The following is a 15,992-nucleotide window of genomic DNA, read 5'->3' on the forward strand; positions in this document are numbered from 1 at the left end:
CGGGCGCTGCGTGCGTCCCGACGTGGAGCGCGCGCCGTGCCTTTCCCGCGCGTGGGTGTGAGCGCGTGTGCCCGCGTGTGCCCTGAAGGCGCGGGGCAGCGACGGTGTCCTCTCCGGGGAGCCGAGGGCGCCCGGCCGTGCCGGAGCGTGTCGTCCGGAGCCGCGGTGGACCCGGGGGGGCTGCGGAGCGGCTGCCGCGTCCCCGGAGCGCGCGGAGGACACAGGTGCCCGCGGCCAAACGGGAGACACGCTTTCGTGTGTGTTTTTAACGATTTTATGTATTTATCTGACAGAGGGGCGGGGGGGGAGCAGGCTCCCGGCGGAGCAGAGAGCCCGACGCGGGGCTCGATCCCCGACCCTGAGATCAGGACCCGACCCGAAGGCGGAGGCTTAACCCGCTGACCACCCAGGCGCCCCGTACATTCACTTTTTAAGTTTCAGCCTATTTTCAGTCTATTATGATCAGATTGGATAATTTCTGTTGACCTGTCTTCAGGGCACAGATTGATTGCTGATACTCCCATTCTAGTATGAACGCCATCGGTGGTATTTCTTTCTTCTCAAAGTTCAGTGATTGTAGTGTTCAGTTCTAACACTTTTTTTTTGTTCTTTCCTATTTGTTTTGCTTTGTTTTTATTTCTACTTTTTCATTGTTTTCAGGCATGTTCATCTTTGCTCATCAATGCATTCTTAGGATGGAGTCTTAAAATTTCTCTTTAGATAATTCCAACCAACATACATGTCACCTTGCCTAGAAGTGGTTCAAGCAGCCATCCTTGTCCTGCTCCTGGTCTTAAAGGAAGAGCTTTCAATCTTTCACCATTGAGTATAGCTTTGGGTTGTCGTATAAACCTTTTGTTATGCTGTGGTTTCCTTCTATTCTTAGTTTACTGTTTTTTTTCTCCAAGGGTATTAAATTTTGTTAAAGGCTTTTTCTGCTTCAGTTGAGATGACTGTATGTATGTATTGCATCGACTGGTTTTATATATTGAACCATTTTTGCATTCCAGGAATCGGTCCTACTTGGTCATGGTGTATAATCCTTTTAATGCGTTGTTGAACTTAGTTTGCTAATATTTTGTTGAGGATCTTTGCGTCTGTAGTCACCAGGGAAATTGGTCTGTAGATTTTTCATAGTGTTCTTAACTCACTTTGGTATCAAGGTAATGCTGGTCTCTTAAGAAGTCTTCCCACTTAGGGGTGCCTGGGTGGCTCAGTGGGTTAAAGCCTCTGCCTTTGGCTCAGGTCATGGTCCCAGGGTTCTGGGATGGAGCCCTGTGTTGGGCTCTCTGCTCAGCGGGGAGCCTGCTTCCTCCCCCCCCACCTCTCTCTCCCTACTTGTGATCTCTGTCAAATAAAAAAATATTTTTAAAAAAAAGCATTCTCTTTGATGTTTTATTTTTTTTTAAAGATTTTATTTATTTATTTGACAGACAGAGATCACAGTAGGCAGAGAGAGAGAGAGAGAGAGAGAGGGAAGCAGGCTCCCCGCCGAGCAGAGAGCCCGATGTAGGACTCGATCCCAGGACCCTGAGATCATGACCCAAGCCGAAGGCAGTGGCCCAACCCACTGACCCACCCAGGCACCCTCTCTTTGATGTTTTAGAAGAGCTTGAACAGGCATGACTTAGTTCCTTAAATGGTAGAATTCAGCAGTGAAGCCATCTGGTTCTGGGCTAAAAGACTGAGATTTAAGATTGCATTTCCACCCCTACAGTTACTAGTTGTCATTTTACTGGGAGGAAGGCTTTCCCTCTATCATCTGGGTTCCAGTTCCAGTTCTTCCTCCAAATGTGTTGGTATAATGGTAACCTACAATATGTGCAGGTTTAAAAATTTATTCGATGTTTTTCACAATTACTCTTCATAGTTTTTTATTTAAACTGTCCCCAAATAGGCCAGTGAGAATCCTTCAAGCTGACTCCTGTGCCCATTAGCCTTAAAGTAATTTCTCACTTTCTTGCTTTCAGACCAAAAAGATGTATTTTCCACCTGGATTCAACTGGCCAAGATGCAGCTCTCAGACAGCGAACCCTCCGTTGCACATCATGTCCTGGTCCAGCGCCCCAAGAGAGCACACCCAGCACTGACCATTCCTGAGTGCCCAGGCCGTGGCTAGAGTAGTCATACCCTGGCAGGGGTAAGTCCAAGAGCTCATTCTTGGAGGTGGTCAGAAGCGAGACTGTGAATGAGCTCTAAGCCTCACTGCGCGTGATCCACTGTCCCATCAAACTTCACTTCAAAACACAAATTCAATGACAAGGGCGCCTGGGTGGCTCAGTCGGTTAAGCAGCTGCCTTCGGCTCAGGTCATGATCCCAGGGTCCTGGGATTGAGCCCCGCATTGGGCTCCTTGCTCAGTGGAGAGCCTGCTTCTCCCTCTGCCTCTGCCTGCCGCTCTGTCAAATAAATAAACTTAAAAAAAAAAAAAACCCAAAACCCCCCACCAAATTTAATGATAAAATTATTAAGAATTTCCAAGATGGCAGGGCGCCTCGGTGGCTCAGTTGGTAAGTGTCTGCCTTCCGCTCAGGTCATGATCCCAGGTCCCTGGGATTGAGCCTTGCATCAGGCTTCCCACTTAGCAGGGTATCTTCTTCTCCCTCTTCCTCTGCCTCTCCCCCTGCTCGTGCTAAGAAATACAAAAAAATCATTAAAAAAAAAAAAAATCTTAAAGAATTTCCAAGATGGCAGAGATAGAACATTACAGCCCAAGTGCAGAGAACTTGAGCCTCGGCTCTGTGTATGTCTATTTTTTTTCTCGATTTTATATTTTTTTCCATATAAATCTTAAAAGCTCTTGCTACTTGATTTATTTTGTCATTGTGAGTAAAATTTTCCCATTATATTTGCTAAGTGGCTAGTAACAAGACACAGAAAAGTCATTTCGTGCAGTTACTTCTGATGGCTTTTCCTAGCATTTTCTGTCTTACTGTTTTAGTTAAATTTAATGTTTCAGAATCAGTTCTCTTGGGATTTCTACACAGAAGAATCACCTATGACTTGAGTACTTAGCACTGCTAGTCACTGTTACAGGTTGTTTAATCCTCATGAGCCTTCGAAGCAGACACGACCATGATCCCGTCACAGACTAGGGATGTGACACGAGAGACTTGCCAAAGGCCAGAGAGCTGAGAACTAAGTGGCAGCCAAAAGTCAAAACCAGCACTGCGCCTCCTTGAGTTCTCGTCCTCATTTCTGTATTGATTATATTCAGCTCCCTTTGCCTGGGGGGCTCCGTGAGGCAAGTGTCTGCCTCCAGTTCAGGTCCTGACCCCAGGGTCCCGGGATTGAGCTCTGCGTGGGCTCCCTGCTAGCGGGAAGTCTGCTCCTCCTTCCTCCTTCTCCCTCCACTCCTCCCCCTCTCATGCTCTCTCTCAAACAAAGTCTTTTAAAAAATAAAAAAATGAATAAATAAGATTAAGTCCATGTTTACTTCTGTTTGAAGACTGAGTAGCTGGGGTGAAACTTTGAGAACAATGTAAATAATAGTGACAGCAAACATCCTTCTCTTGTTCTTAATTTTAACACGAATGTCTGCAATGTAATGGTAATGATGGTTCTTCAACAGGAAAACTCTGTAACATGAGAGTATCAGTAATGGCATTTTCCCAAGACAACTAAAAATCAATCTGTTTGGAAGAGGGATGGATCATGAAACCTTACTAGTACGGACTTCTGTTCAAAGGTTTATTCTGGTTACACTTATGTACATAAAACAGCAACGGTTCTTGTTGAGGAGACACAGACTATGGCCGTAGTGTTGAAGCGGACCCAAGAGAAACAGAAGCTTCCCAAAGGCAAGAGTTCCCATCTACAGAATCCACCTGACAGGAGATGTACAAAGAAATCAGTGCAACAGCTTACTTGAACAGTGAGAAATCGAGAAAAGACAGCTTTTGTGGGAGGCCAATATGCACATTTTATTTAACAAACAGGGTACAACGACTGAAAGAACTGTATTCCCAGGAGAGTTAAGAATGTGTATACCTGGATTAGCACCTAGAAAGTACATAGAAAAGAACAATGGGAAAGGGCAGCGCTTTCTACGGAGGTCAGTGGGGCCCGGGTTTCTAAGTGCAGATCCTCACTGGCCTGTTGCAGTGACTCGCCGCACTTCCCGTGAGCGCGGTGACAGGTGACCCAGGTCACTGTGAACGTCTTCAGTGCGTTATGACAACAGGTGTGTCGACCCGATGGACCTTACATGTAAATTTAAGGAAAGGATAAAAAGTTGTATATTTACCCTAGTTTTATTCCAAAATTATTGCACTACAGATCTGTGGTACACTACCAGGAAGATACTGGGAAAGCAAAGAAACCTTAACTGCTTGTGATGTGACCTCGTTTCAGAATGGGGCCCTGGGCAGGATGCACAGGTGCACAGTTTCACAGGTCCACTGGTCATCTGTAGAAATCACTGCCTGGGGGGAGGACCACACTTAGGTGATGAAGGGTTCCGTTAGGGTTAGAAAAGGTTCCGCGGTGCCAGTGGCTGAAGAACCTCCATGACTATCAGTTAACTGTTCTGTGCATTTAATGCAATATTCTTTGGTTACATTGTATTAACCACCAGCAGGAGAACTTCCTCACATAGGGAACAGATGAGTTGTTCCTAACTGGGGGCGATTTTGCCACCCTGCTCCAACCTGGAAACGTGGTAATGTCTGGAGATAATTTTGCACAACTGTGGGGGGTGCCACTGGTGTCTAGTGGGTCAGAAGCCAGGAATATTGCTAAACACCCTACAATGCACAGGGAAGCGCCCAGAACAAAAGATCCTCCGGCCCCAGATGTCAGTAGTACTGAGGTGGAAAAACCCTGGAAGAGGTTTACAGGACGTGTGTCTGGGTTGTCCATCAAGTCAAACGCCCGCTACGGAGGCAGAAAGGCAGCTGTGCACATCAGAGCTCGGAGGGATCCCCCACCGCTCTCCCCAGTGCAGTCCTGTTCACTCCTGTCGTCCGGTCCAGACCCAGGACCAGCTCCTTCAAAAGAACTCGATAAATATTTCCTGAATGAGTAGAAGAAAAAGATGCAAGAAGCACAGTTCAAACTCTTCCAATGACCCTGAACAGCAACTTCATGGGACCTAAAAGTTACTCTGAACCTCAATGGCGTCACAGTCTCTGACCATACGGAGGCCAGGTCAGGGCTGACGTACTGTTGAAGATGGAGCCGAGGCTTCAGGGGAGTCTGTCTAAGCACTTCTGGACTCACTGAGGTGGGCACACCGAACAGAACGGAGTTAAAGGTGAACAGTCAATATACTTCATTTTGAACTAAACAAATTAACACATGAAATGCCATGCACAGCAGACACCATTCCTTTTCTTGTTTTTACATATTTACAATTTTACATATTTACTTATCAATATATCTTCTATCTTTACAATTATAAAATATTTCAAACTGTAGAATAGTGGTACCATTGAATTCCCTTCAACATACATTTTGTAGCATTCATTTGTTTTATCCTTTAAAGGCAATTATTTACCCAAATCCAAACCACAGTGAATGCCACAGAGGAAGCACTTAGGAAAATCATGGAGAAAAAAGAGATTTAGATAAAACTTGCACATAAACCTTAAATGAATCTATTTCCATAACTCAAATAAATAGTATTTTATTATTTACTAAGCTTCCCCTGCCAGGAAAAACAAACAAAACAATCCCCACAAACTGTACCTTTAAAAATGCTCCGACGCGTAGAAGTGATTAAGTTGCCGTCTAGACCCCAACCACGCTGCAGGAAGGACTCGCTACAGTTGAGGCTCAAACAAATGCCACCCACGTGCGCTCCGTGATCCTGCGTACACCTGAGGTTGCAGCGGTGGAGGAAGTTTATCATTTTCAACATTTTCAGAGTCAATAGCTGCTAAAGACGGATTCGGGGGCTTGATCTCAAGGGGATATTTCTCAACGATGTCCTGAACCTGTTTAGCGACCCCATCTGTCCACTCTATGAGATCTTTTTCCAGTTTCCTGGCTTCACTCAGGATCCTTTCTTGCCGTTCATTCAACTGAGACAGAAGATCCAAGTTCTTGTACATTTGCTTGACCCCCAGGCAAGCGTCAGGAGACCAGTTCTCAGATTCCTGCTTCCGGGGAGAAGTCTGGCCAGACATGTATCGATCAAAATCTTCCTGACTTAAATTCAAAGACTGAGCATCCAGCTTCTCGATGAAAGCCACAGCACAGCACTGAGAAACAAACAAGCCCGAGAACGTTATTTACTCCGGTCACCTAAGAAAGACTCAGATTCTCAAATATGTATTTTTAAATCCTTTCACTGGTGCATTTAAAACAGAATCAAAAGGACACACAAGAGTCTAACGACTCCCCAGGGACTTCAGATTCAAAAATTAGAACTCAGGGCCAATCACGTTTCCTTCATAGTCCCATTTGAAATGATACGTTTCCTTCTTTAAAAAAATAAAAAAAAGTTAGGGCACCCGGGTGGCTCAGTGGGTTAGGCCTCTGCCTTCAGCTCAGGTCACGATTTCAGGGTCCTGTGATTGAGCCCCACATCGGGCTCTCTGCTCAGCAGGGAGCCTGCTTCCTCCTCTCTCTCTGCCTGCCTCTCTGCCTGCTTGTGATCTCTGTCAAATAAATAAATAAAATCTTAAAAAAAAAAAAGTCAAATTGCCAATTCTCACTGGGTCTGTCAGAAATTCATTCCTTTCCTTAGGTTGTTCAAAGGTCCAGGGGTCTTATACAGCGTGAAATGCTAGAGCAGACACCTTCAGGGTCTGTCCCACACTGGCTACCACAGAGCTTCCGTGGACAAAACCGAAACAATTCCTCAGACCCGAGGCTCCCTGCTTTCCTGCTGCGCCGCAGGGCAGAAGAATCGTGCTGGGGCCGGGAGCTCTAGGGCCCTATGTCCCAGGAACCTGCCCCACAAAGCCATTCCCTTCCGAGGTTGAGCCAGTCTCACAGCGTTCCCTCAGGGCATGGCAGCGGCCTGCAATCTTCGGGGACCGCTGTGGCACACAGGCCTCCGGGCCTCAAAGGGCCTTTGGTCCCTTCACATCAAATGTTTAGAAGAATAAGCTTTGAAATCAGGCAACCTGAGCTGTCCCCTCTGTCAAGTGACAGTCCAAGAGTCTGTGAGCCTACGCGAGTCTCCCCACGCCCTGACGTCCGTGTGTCCGTTAGACGGGGAGGCACAGGTACTAGTGCCACACGCGGGAACAGCGGACGATAGAAAAGAGAAAACCATCGGCCGCTCGGGAAGCTGTGAGTCTTGGAAACTAAACGTGGGGCTGGATGAAACGGCTGGAAGCGGGGTCAGTGCAAGGGCAAAGCAGGGGCCACAAGCCTGTGTGTCGTCCGTGTGCAGGTGACAGCTGCGCCGGTCCGGGGAGAGGAGCCACGGAGGACAGAACCCTGGGAAGTGACACCATTCGAGGGGAAGCAGAGGACACAGACACGGAAGGAGTGGAACCGTGAAACTCGAAAGACCTAGAAGCTGCAGAACAAGGAGCTCTCAAGGGCGGTAAGGGAGTAGGACGCACAGCGGGAGCTGTCGTGGCTCTGACAACCTGCGGACTCTCCCCGGAGCCACAGCGGAAGCCAGACTCTGACCCAGACGAGAGGAGGATGAGAAAGAAGGTTCCGGCCCTGGGAAGCGGCAGGAAGAGGCGGACCTGCAGCCTCCGCTGCTGACCACAATGGCTACACCTCCCGGTCCCGCTCGTGGCTTCTACCACCAGCCACGTCTCCGTCTCCAACTTCTCGGAGATCTGCAGCCTGTCTGAGGTTCCCCAGAGTAAGAGCTAAACCCACAAGGCTCCTCTGCAGCAGTGAACAGCACTTGCGTAAAGAAATGGGTACTCGGCCACCTACCCTGCTGGGGGGCTGTAGTTTAAATAGTGACGTGTCTGGAAGAATGACAAATACTGCCAATAACAGCTCGAGCAGCATTTTGGAGAAATGGGCTGGCTGGGAGACGGGCGATCAGGAGGCACCTGCCGTAAGCACGGGGCGCCGTCTCCACGTGAGGACTCACTACGCTCTGCTCTGCCTCCAGCTTTGCTACCCTGTACGCTCACCGACTGGAGCTTAAATAAAAACCTGGAACAAGGAGAAGAGCACTGCCACGTCGAGCAGCTGAACCCCGCGGCTGAGGGTGACGAGGGACGGGGCAGCACCAGGTTTTGAGGGACCCGGAGCTTATACACTTTTGGGAACCCACTTAAAGGAAAACATGACACAGAACAGGTACAAAGGTGAGTACGTATTTGGATGTAAAAATAAATCACAACAACTTTCTGGAAGCCTTGAAGATTCATGTACCGTCTTTTTAGGCCATTTACTAGAATTTACTAGAAACACTTCCTTCAGCAACCTGGCCTCCTCTCCCTATTCTCCTGTACGGCTTCAAACACAGGAAGGAAAGCGTTTAAGGTGTTTTGAGGCTCAAGTTCATTAGCAAACCTACCCTAAAGTTAACAACAGACGCGTTCAGTGGTCAGGAGGAGCGCTCTGCCTTACGACTCAGACGCACGCTCCTGAGCACGGTCTCACCAAGAATCAACGAACACGACCAACGATACTTGAAAATCACCTCACATCCTCTAAACCAAGCTTTTTAAAATCTCGGTATTCAATTCTAAGAGATCACTTACAAAAATAAAGCAAAAAATAATTCCTAGGTTTTATAATAAATCAAAATCCATGATCCGACTCATTCATGGTTAAACAACCCAACTGAGCGAGTGGCCCTTGTACTGGGACCCGGGGCGGGACGGCCGCGCACAGCAGACGCTCCCCCGCGAGGCCGCGAGCTGGCCAGCAGAGGACCGCGGTCTCCGGCGAGGAGCCGAGGTGCCGTGTCTGCGTGGCACGGTCCCGAGAGCTCTGTGACTCCAAGCAAGCCTCCTCAGCTGTGCCGACGCAGCGGCGCCGAACCGCCCCAGGCCCGCAGCGCCCTGCCACATCCCTGAAGCGCGCGCCTCGGTGACCTTCGCCGTAACCCCCGGAGCGTGAGGCTTACCAGGTTGGTGAAGTAGTAGCCGTCCTCGCCGGTCATCAGCCGGCTGGGGTTGCAGAAGCGGGTGATGTACTGGATGTTGGACTGCAGGCGCGGGGGGTTGCCCTTCAGGACGATGTAGATGAGGGTCGGGAGGAAGTCGTCGGCCGAGGCCGGCTCATTCCTGGTGATCTTGATGGCGTTGAAGATGTGCTTGCTGCAGCGGGTGATGCAGGCCAGCTTGTCCCGCGGCACCCGCTGCGAGTCCATCTCGATGATATCTGCGCAGCGGGAGGACACGGCTTCCGGTGAGGACATTCGTCCACGCGGCACCGGAATCAGCACTTTCTAACCCAGCAGCGTGCGGAGGCCTCGTGGAGCCGCCTCCGCCAGGTACGTCGGGCCCGAAAACGGACCACGCAACACCGTGAGCTCAGCTCGTCCTTTCAGGACGCCCGGCCACAGAGCGGAGGCTACATGCGTTACTTCCTTGCCCCCCAAGCCCACTGCTTTTCCATCCCCAGACTGGGCAAGGGATACAGCTGTGAGGAAGGCAACTGAGGTTCAGAGAAGCCTGGTGATTTGCCCAAATCATACAGACAGCAAGGGACAGAGGGGGGTTTTGCAACCAAGTCTGCCGGATTCTGAAACCCCCGCTCTTAACCACGGTGCGCAGCTGCTGGTGAGCTCGCGGGAGGATTCGAGTCTTTCTCCTGCTTCTGCTCCTCTGCCACCCTGGGAACCGTGCAGAATGCACACTGCTCTTTAGAAAGGCAGAGACGACACAGCATCGCCGCACCAGAGCTCAGCTGCCGAAGCCCCCGACGGGTCGGTCTACAGGACGTGCCCATCCCCCCCGGCCAGAAACCACCAGGGCCCCTCCACGGCATTCGCACCCCACCGGTCAGCACGGGGGTGAGCGAGGACAAACCTTTCGTCTCACACGCACCATTCACTTCCCTCAGAGAAAAACCACTTCACCACCCCTAACCCCCTAAGTGGCAGGCTCTTATAAACCGTCCTGTGTTGCCAGGACGAGGAGCCCGTGAGGAACAGGAGTCAGCCCCGGGGACACGGTGCAAGGGAAGGGGGAGGGCGCCCTTGGATGTGCACTGCTGCCTGCCGACTGCGGCCCCGTGGAAGAAATAGCGGGGCAGGTTCCTCTGACAGCAGTAGCTGCCCGTAGCAGGAACTGAAGTTTCCAGTTTGGGGGGGGGGGCGGTGGTGCGCATCAGGGTCCCTTCTGCTCCCAGCTCCATCCCTGTGGTCGGCTCCGGGGGGAGCCCTCACAGGACCACCGGCCATAGAAGGGGAGCGTGTGGCGGGCAGAGCCACTGGGCCATGCGGAGGCCGAGTTCTAACTTACTGATGGGGGCACCTGGGCGGCTCAGTGGGTTAAAGCCTCTGCCTTCAGCTCAGGTCATGATCCCAGGGTCCTGGGATGGAGCCCCACATCGGGCTCTCTGCTCAGCAGGGAGCCTGCTTCTCTCTCTCCCTCTCTGCCTGCCTCTCTGCCTACTTGTGATCTCTGTCTGTCAAATAAATAAATAAAATCTTAAAAAAAAAAACTTACTGATGCTTTTATTCCCCGAACTCACGAGTCTATTGTGTGGTTTTTCCTTATTTTATAGTTTGGTTCCTTTAGTCTTTTAATTATGGGCTGTAATTACTGTTAATATGTCTCAGCCTGTTTTCTCTGAGTAGAACATACTACAGGAGCGACTCGGGGGAAGACCTTTTTAAACCAACTTCACTACTTTCATTTATGCTATTTAGCTTCCTACCTTTTATTACTGGTTTTTACTCTTAGTTTAAACTTTTAGCCAATCTCTCATTAATGTTTATTCTTTAAGTATTAAAGTGAATAAAAAAAGAATCACTTTTTCTCTGGAAGCATGTGTAGCTGCCAGTGCCAGGAGGGAGGCCAAGAGTGTAAAACGGAAGAGAAGGGAAGGAAGAAAAGAATGAAGCGGGGGGTGGTATGGAGATTTCTCCCACACCCTGTCCTGTGGCCAAGCTTCCCCTTGCTAGCACCCTTCGGGACTGAAAGAAGATTTGGGGGGATGCTGCTGGGTCCCCACCACGGGTAGTGAGCTCCATGACCTGCACTGCCCTAAAGCCCAACTGAGGGGGTCCGGGAGGAAACAAGAGAACAGGAAACTCCCCCTGGTGTTAACTTCTCCCACTGAAGGATTCCCCACCCCGGTCTGCCTGCGGTCACGTCACAGTCCTCAGATAACGGCTGCGCGTCTGCTGCCCCGGGCTTTTACAGTGGGCAGGACGCGAGCCGGGCCTTGTGTGGTCCTGCATCTGGCACAAGTCCAGTTTTAGCTTTAGCGAGTTCTGCAAACAAAGCAGGCTAGCCCTCTAAGTCATGACTTCTCCACCTTGGCACCCACGACAGCCCGGACTGGATCATCTCTTCTGGGAGTGGACTGTCCGGTCCTGCAGGATGTTTAACAGCATCCCCGGCCTCCACCTCCTGGACGACAGATGTCCAATGAGACAGAAACCTCATTCCGTGTATTTATCAACAAAACTGCCAGTGCTCAGCAGCAGCACATGGGATGGTTCTGAGAAATTTAGCTGGTGTCTCCGTTTTGAAGACCAGGGTTAGACCCCGTGTTTGTTCCTGTACTTGGGCTAACACCTGGAGATTAGGAAAAAGCACTCACACGGCCTGTGGCCCTCGCAGAACGTATATGCACTCGGACTGGCAAGACAGAGGGGCTAAGATGAGAAAAAGTAAGGAAGCTTTTAGAATTCTGTGGCCAAATTTCTACTATCAACACATCTCTTCAAACTCCAACTCAGAGGCCTTGAGATGAGTCTCACCTCAAATTCTATTAACAAACTGTTGAAATACTGAAGTCCTTTCAGTGCCACTTTTAAGCAGACAATGGTCTGGCTTTTGTAGTTTCTGGTTTTAGAAGGTCTAACCCTTTGGCACTTCAGCAAAGAGTCCCTGGCACAAATTCCTATGAAGCGCTTTAAACATAAACCAGCTGGTCTTGAACTTGGCAAGAGTCTTTGGAAAAAAACACAAGTACGAGGCCTACACCCAGGCTTCTCACCTTCAATCTCTTATGATGTTCCCTGAGCAGAAGGTGGGAGTGGGGGGGCCTGGACCCAGAGGAGACAATTCATGAAACCTACAACACAGCCTTGGAGAAAAGCTCTGAGTAACGGAGAACGGTAATTAGCTAGGCCAGTTAGACTCCGCAAGCAAGTGGAATTAAATCATTCACTCAGAAAATAATTCATTTCAAAACAGGAGTTAAAAAGCAAAGCTATACAAAGAGAAGCAGAACTCGAGAGAGCGGAAGAATCGTGTTAGGAGCAGATGACCCAGTTCCTAGTGGGGCTAAGTTTTGGGGAGAGCCCTGCTCCCTTTCCTACCTCGAGAGTATCTTAAGCAAATCCCCGTTTCTTCCTGCCACGTGAGTGTCTAGTTCTTAGAACCAAAGGAACCTACTTAATGGCTTCCCCAAGCCACGGCAAGAGCAGCTAACTTTCTCTCCCAGCGGAGCTCCCCTAACAGCTCTAAATAGGGAAGTCTTTCCAACTCTTCTTAATTAAGAAGTATCTGGGTGTCTTCTCCATAAGGCTGAATTTGTTTTCGTTCTTCTTTTTTTTTAAACTTCCATGGTATACCTCTGCTGGGCTATTCCTCTGAGCAAGAAACAGAACCTTATCAGGTGCCGGGACCTGTCCTGGATGGAGGAGCCGCATCAGGGTCCTTCATTTCTACACTGAACAAACCAGGAAAGTCATCCAAAGCACGTCTCTGACTAACAACCAGTCAGAGAGATTTCATTTTAGTATATAACTGTAGTGTGCGGATTACCTTTTTCCATCAATTTGCTTCCTCCCCCCTAAATTATTCTGAATATGTAAATGCAACGGGGTTTTCAGAAATTTTCCTTAGCTGGGGTGCCTGGGTGGTTCAGTGGGTTAGGCGTCTGACTCTTGACTTCGGCTCAGGTCATGGTCTCGAGCCCGGTACTGGGCTGCGCTGGGCATGGAGTCTGCTTGAGATTCTCACCCTCTTTCTGCCCCTCTGCCACCCTCCCACTGCCCCAGTCACACACGCCATCTCTCACTCTAAAAAAAGAAGAAAAAAGGCAAGAAATCTGCCCTCGCTGCATCTGACCTCAGTTTAGTTCAGTGCCCACGAAATGAGAGACCCGGTCACAGGAGGCCCAGAGGAAACGCTCACCTGCTAGAAGGCACGGTCCAAACTCATACACTAGCACACTTACAAGCTGCTTTTACCACATTCCGGTATGTCTCTGGCAGTCTACATTTTAGAAACACTTCGCTGTCTTGTATGGATTTACGTCAGTGTCAAGGGGAAAACATCCAGACGAAAAGGCTCTCCGTGTCACTGACCTGTGATTGCTTTCACCACCATATCGGACACTTCTGAAATTTCTTCATTAACAGGGACACAAAGCATCTGAGGTGTGACCCAGTGCAGGGCTCTACAAAGAGGGAGAGACAATAAAAAAAAAAATTCCAAGAATGGACCACAGTCATTTGTCTTGTTATTCCCTTTAGTTAAGGGAAACTACTGGGGCACCACTGACTAATGAGGCAATCCTAGGCCCCAGCACGTTGCCCCTGAACAGATCAGGAGCTCAGACGAAGTGACCAGAACCCTCAAACGAGGCTTCTCTCATCACAGGAAAAGCAGAAGTGATCTGAGACTGAAGATCTGAGAAGAACCCGCCGCTCCCTCTCTCCGTCATCGATCACCGTAATGTCACTGGGGCTCTACCCTCAACTCTCGAGGCAGAGCAGAACAAGTGAATAAAGGTCACCAAGCATGAGTCGCCCCCTTTGGGATCCCTGAGTTTCCTGGTCTCCCCATCTTCACGGCAGGGATTCCGACGGACGGATGCTCCCACCCCACACATTAGTCCAAGGCCCACCTAGTGCCTTAGGGCTCCATGTGCCACCTTCCTAATACCAACTCCTTGCTTCTGCCAGACACATCAAGATAGTCTACCACTTAGCAGCCCCACTGTCAAGGAACCCTGCTTGGATTCCAAGACCCCTCCTCCAGAAGCACCTTAGCATGACCAGTCTTGGACCCATTCCCACATCTGATGGCCTATTTCCTACAGGTTTCGCTGCCACTGGTAATACAGAGCCCTGGGGCTCACTGTGCCGCCAGGGAAGACGGAGCGCTTTGGGAAGTGTCGTCAGCCCAGTGTGAGCGCAAGTTGTGATCAGAAGAACAGCTAAATAATGAGTGACAGGGAGGAACAAGGACGCCGACCGCCTTCGTGTGGATAATCACAGCTTCTTGCCTGACACGACAGTATAATGAAATGAGACAAGAAGGACATTTCCCCCCGTTCCTTGGAAATTCTGGAGATCTGAAACAATCTGAAACATCAGATCTGCTTCCTTTCTAAAGCTTCTTGGAGTCAGATGGATAAGCAAGTACGTGTTTTCAGGTGTTCCCTCCTACAGTCTACCAGATGCTTTTCCTCTGACACCCCGAAGCCGCGGAGATGCTACGGATGGTGGGTACCTTGGCTGCTGGTCGCTGTCAAGGCCTGAAATCCAAGTGTGTCCCCTGCTGGCAGGCAGTAAATACAAGACAAAGGAAAACAACCAGCTACCTGATCCTCTTCTGAATAGCGAGATCCTTCTTCTCGTCGTCGGTAGTCTCTGGACAGAACACGTACTTATAGAGACGAGTCATGATGTACTTTTCGATCTGATCCATGATCTTCTCAACTCTTTCAGGAGGCACTGGAATATCCAAATGGACATAAAAGCTCAAAGGAAGGGCGGACGGGATAAAGGAAGAGATGTCTTCACAGCTTTCCCTGTCCCCATGCGGCAGAAAGCCGATTTACTAGTAATGCATTAAATATACCCAGAAACAGAAGTGTAAGATGTTACATTAAAAAATACCCTTTAAAAATCTACCTCAACTTCTGGGACTGCCCTTCACAGAGTCACCACCTCTAACCGGAACTGTTCTGGCAGGACCGAACAGCGGTACGCCGCGCCAAGTGGGAACACCTCAGCACGGGTCCCTCCGCATTGCTACGTTAGAGAAGCACTTGAAATTGCCAAGACCGGGAATGTTGGCGGCCCACGCTTCCACTTTTCTGAGGTTTACTGTACAACCTTGGAGAGCTCTTAGAGATGCGCAGTGGGGCTTATTTCTCAGACAGACAGACATGCTACGTATATCCTAAAACCCAACACCAATGGAAGACAAATTCAAGAAAATGTACTAAAAACCTAAGCTCTAAAATATTTACAAAAAAATAAATAAATAGGGCGCCTGGGTGGCTCAGTGGGTTAAGCCGCTGCCTTCAGCTCAGGTCATGATCCCAGGATCCTGGGATCGAGTCCCACATCGGGCTCTCTGCTCAGCCGGGAACCTGCTTCCTCCTCTCTCTCTCTGCTTGCCTCTCTGTCTACTTGTGATCTCTGTCAAATAAATAAATAAAATCTTAAATAAATAAATAAATAAAATAAAAATCTAAGCTTTAAGTCAGTGACTCTCAAATTTTTTCCATCCCTCCAGCCATCTGAGGAATGTATCACCATGAAAAATGACTCACCAAAATGGTGATTCCAAGATGGGCATTTCGTGTAGAAGCCTCCTTCGGGGTTTTAATGGACTCTACCCTACCCCAACGGGATGATTAAACAACGTTTAATAAACTACCCAACTGCTGTGATCACTTTGGAGTGACACTGGTGGCATTCAAAGACCCTCTCAGGACAAGACAGCCACCAGCATGTCGGTGGAGCTGTGTACAGGACGGAGTTGGCAAACCAGTCAGGCCATCAGAGAGAGAGAAAGCTCTAACAGAGCAGTCAGACTCTGTACAATTACCAGCAATCCCTTTACAGCTGGCGAACAGAGCATTACCTTTTCCACGAGTCTGCATTCTTTCAGCCACATTCTGGTAAAAATCCTGAGTACACTCTGACTGTTCCTCAATGCTTAGATCCTGAAAACAAAAGGACAAAGAGGCTGT

The 15,992-nt window shown here is 49.3% G+C and overlaps 1 protein-coding gene across 4 annotated transcripts in view; it reads right to left on the bottom strand.

The window, feature by feature from the left end:
• Positions 1 to 3,896: 3,896 nt before the first annotated feature.
• The window catches only part of RABGEF1 (RAB guanine nucleotide exchange factor 1), a 53,638-nt gene continuing 41,542 nt past the window's right edge, over positions 3,897 to 15,992 (bottom strand). For all 4 annotated transcript variants that reach the window (XM_044232892.1, XM_044232890.1, XM_044232891.1 and 1 more), the window contains 5 exons: positions 15,884 to 15,965; positions 14,610 to 14,742; positions 13,369 to 13,460; positions 9,001 to 9,257; positions 3,897 to 6,202 (listed from right to left, as the gene is read on the bottom strand). In XM_044232892.1, the coding sequence (XP_044088827.1) occupies positions 5,762 to 6,202; positions 9,001 to 9,257; positions 13,369 to 13,460; positions 14,610 to 14,742; positions 15,884 to 15,965 (1,005 nt within the window). In that variant the 3' untranslated portion in view covers positions 3,897 to 5,761. The remainder of the gene's footprint in view (positions 6,203 to 9,000; positions 9,258 to 13,368; positions 13,461 to 14,609; positions 14,743 to 15,883; positions 15,966 to 15,992) is intronic.

Source organism: Neovison vison, chromosome 14, assembly GCF_020171115.1.
Source record: "Neovison vison isolate M4711 chromosome 14, ASM_NN_V1, whole genome shotgun sequence".
Classification (NCBI taxonomy): Eukaryota; Metazoa; Chordata; class Mammalia; order Carnivora; family Mustelidae; genus Neogale; species Neogale vison.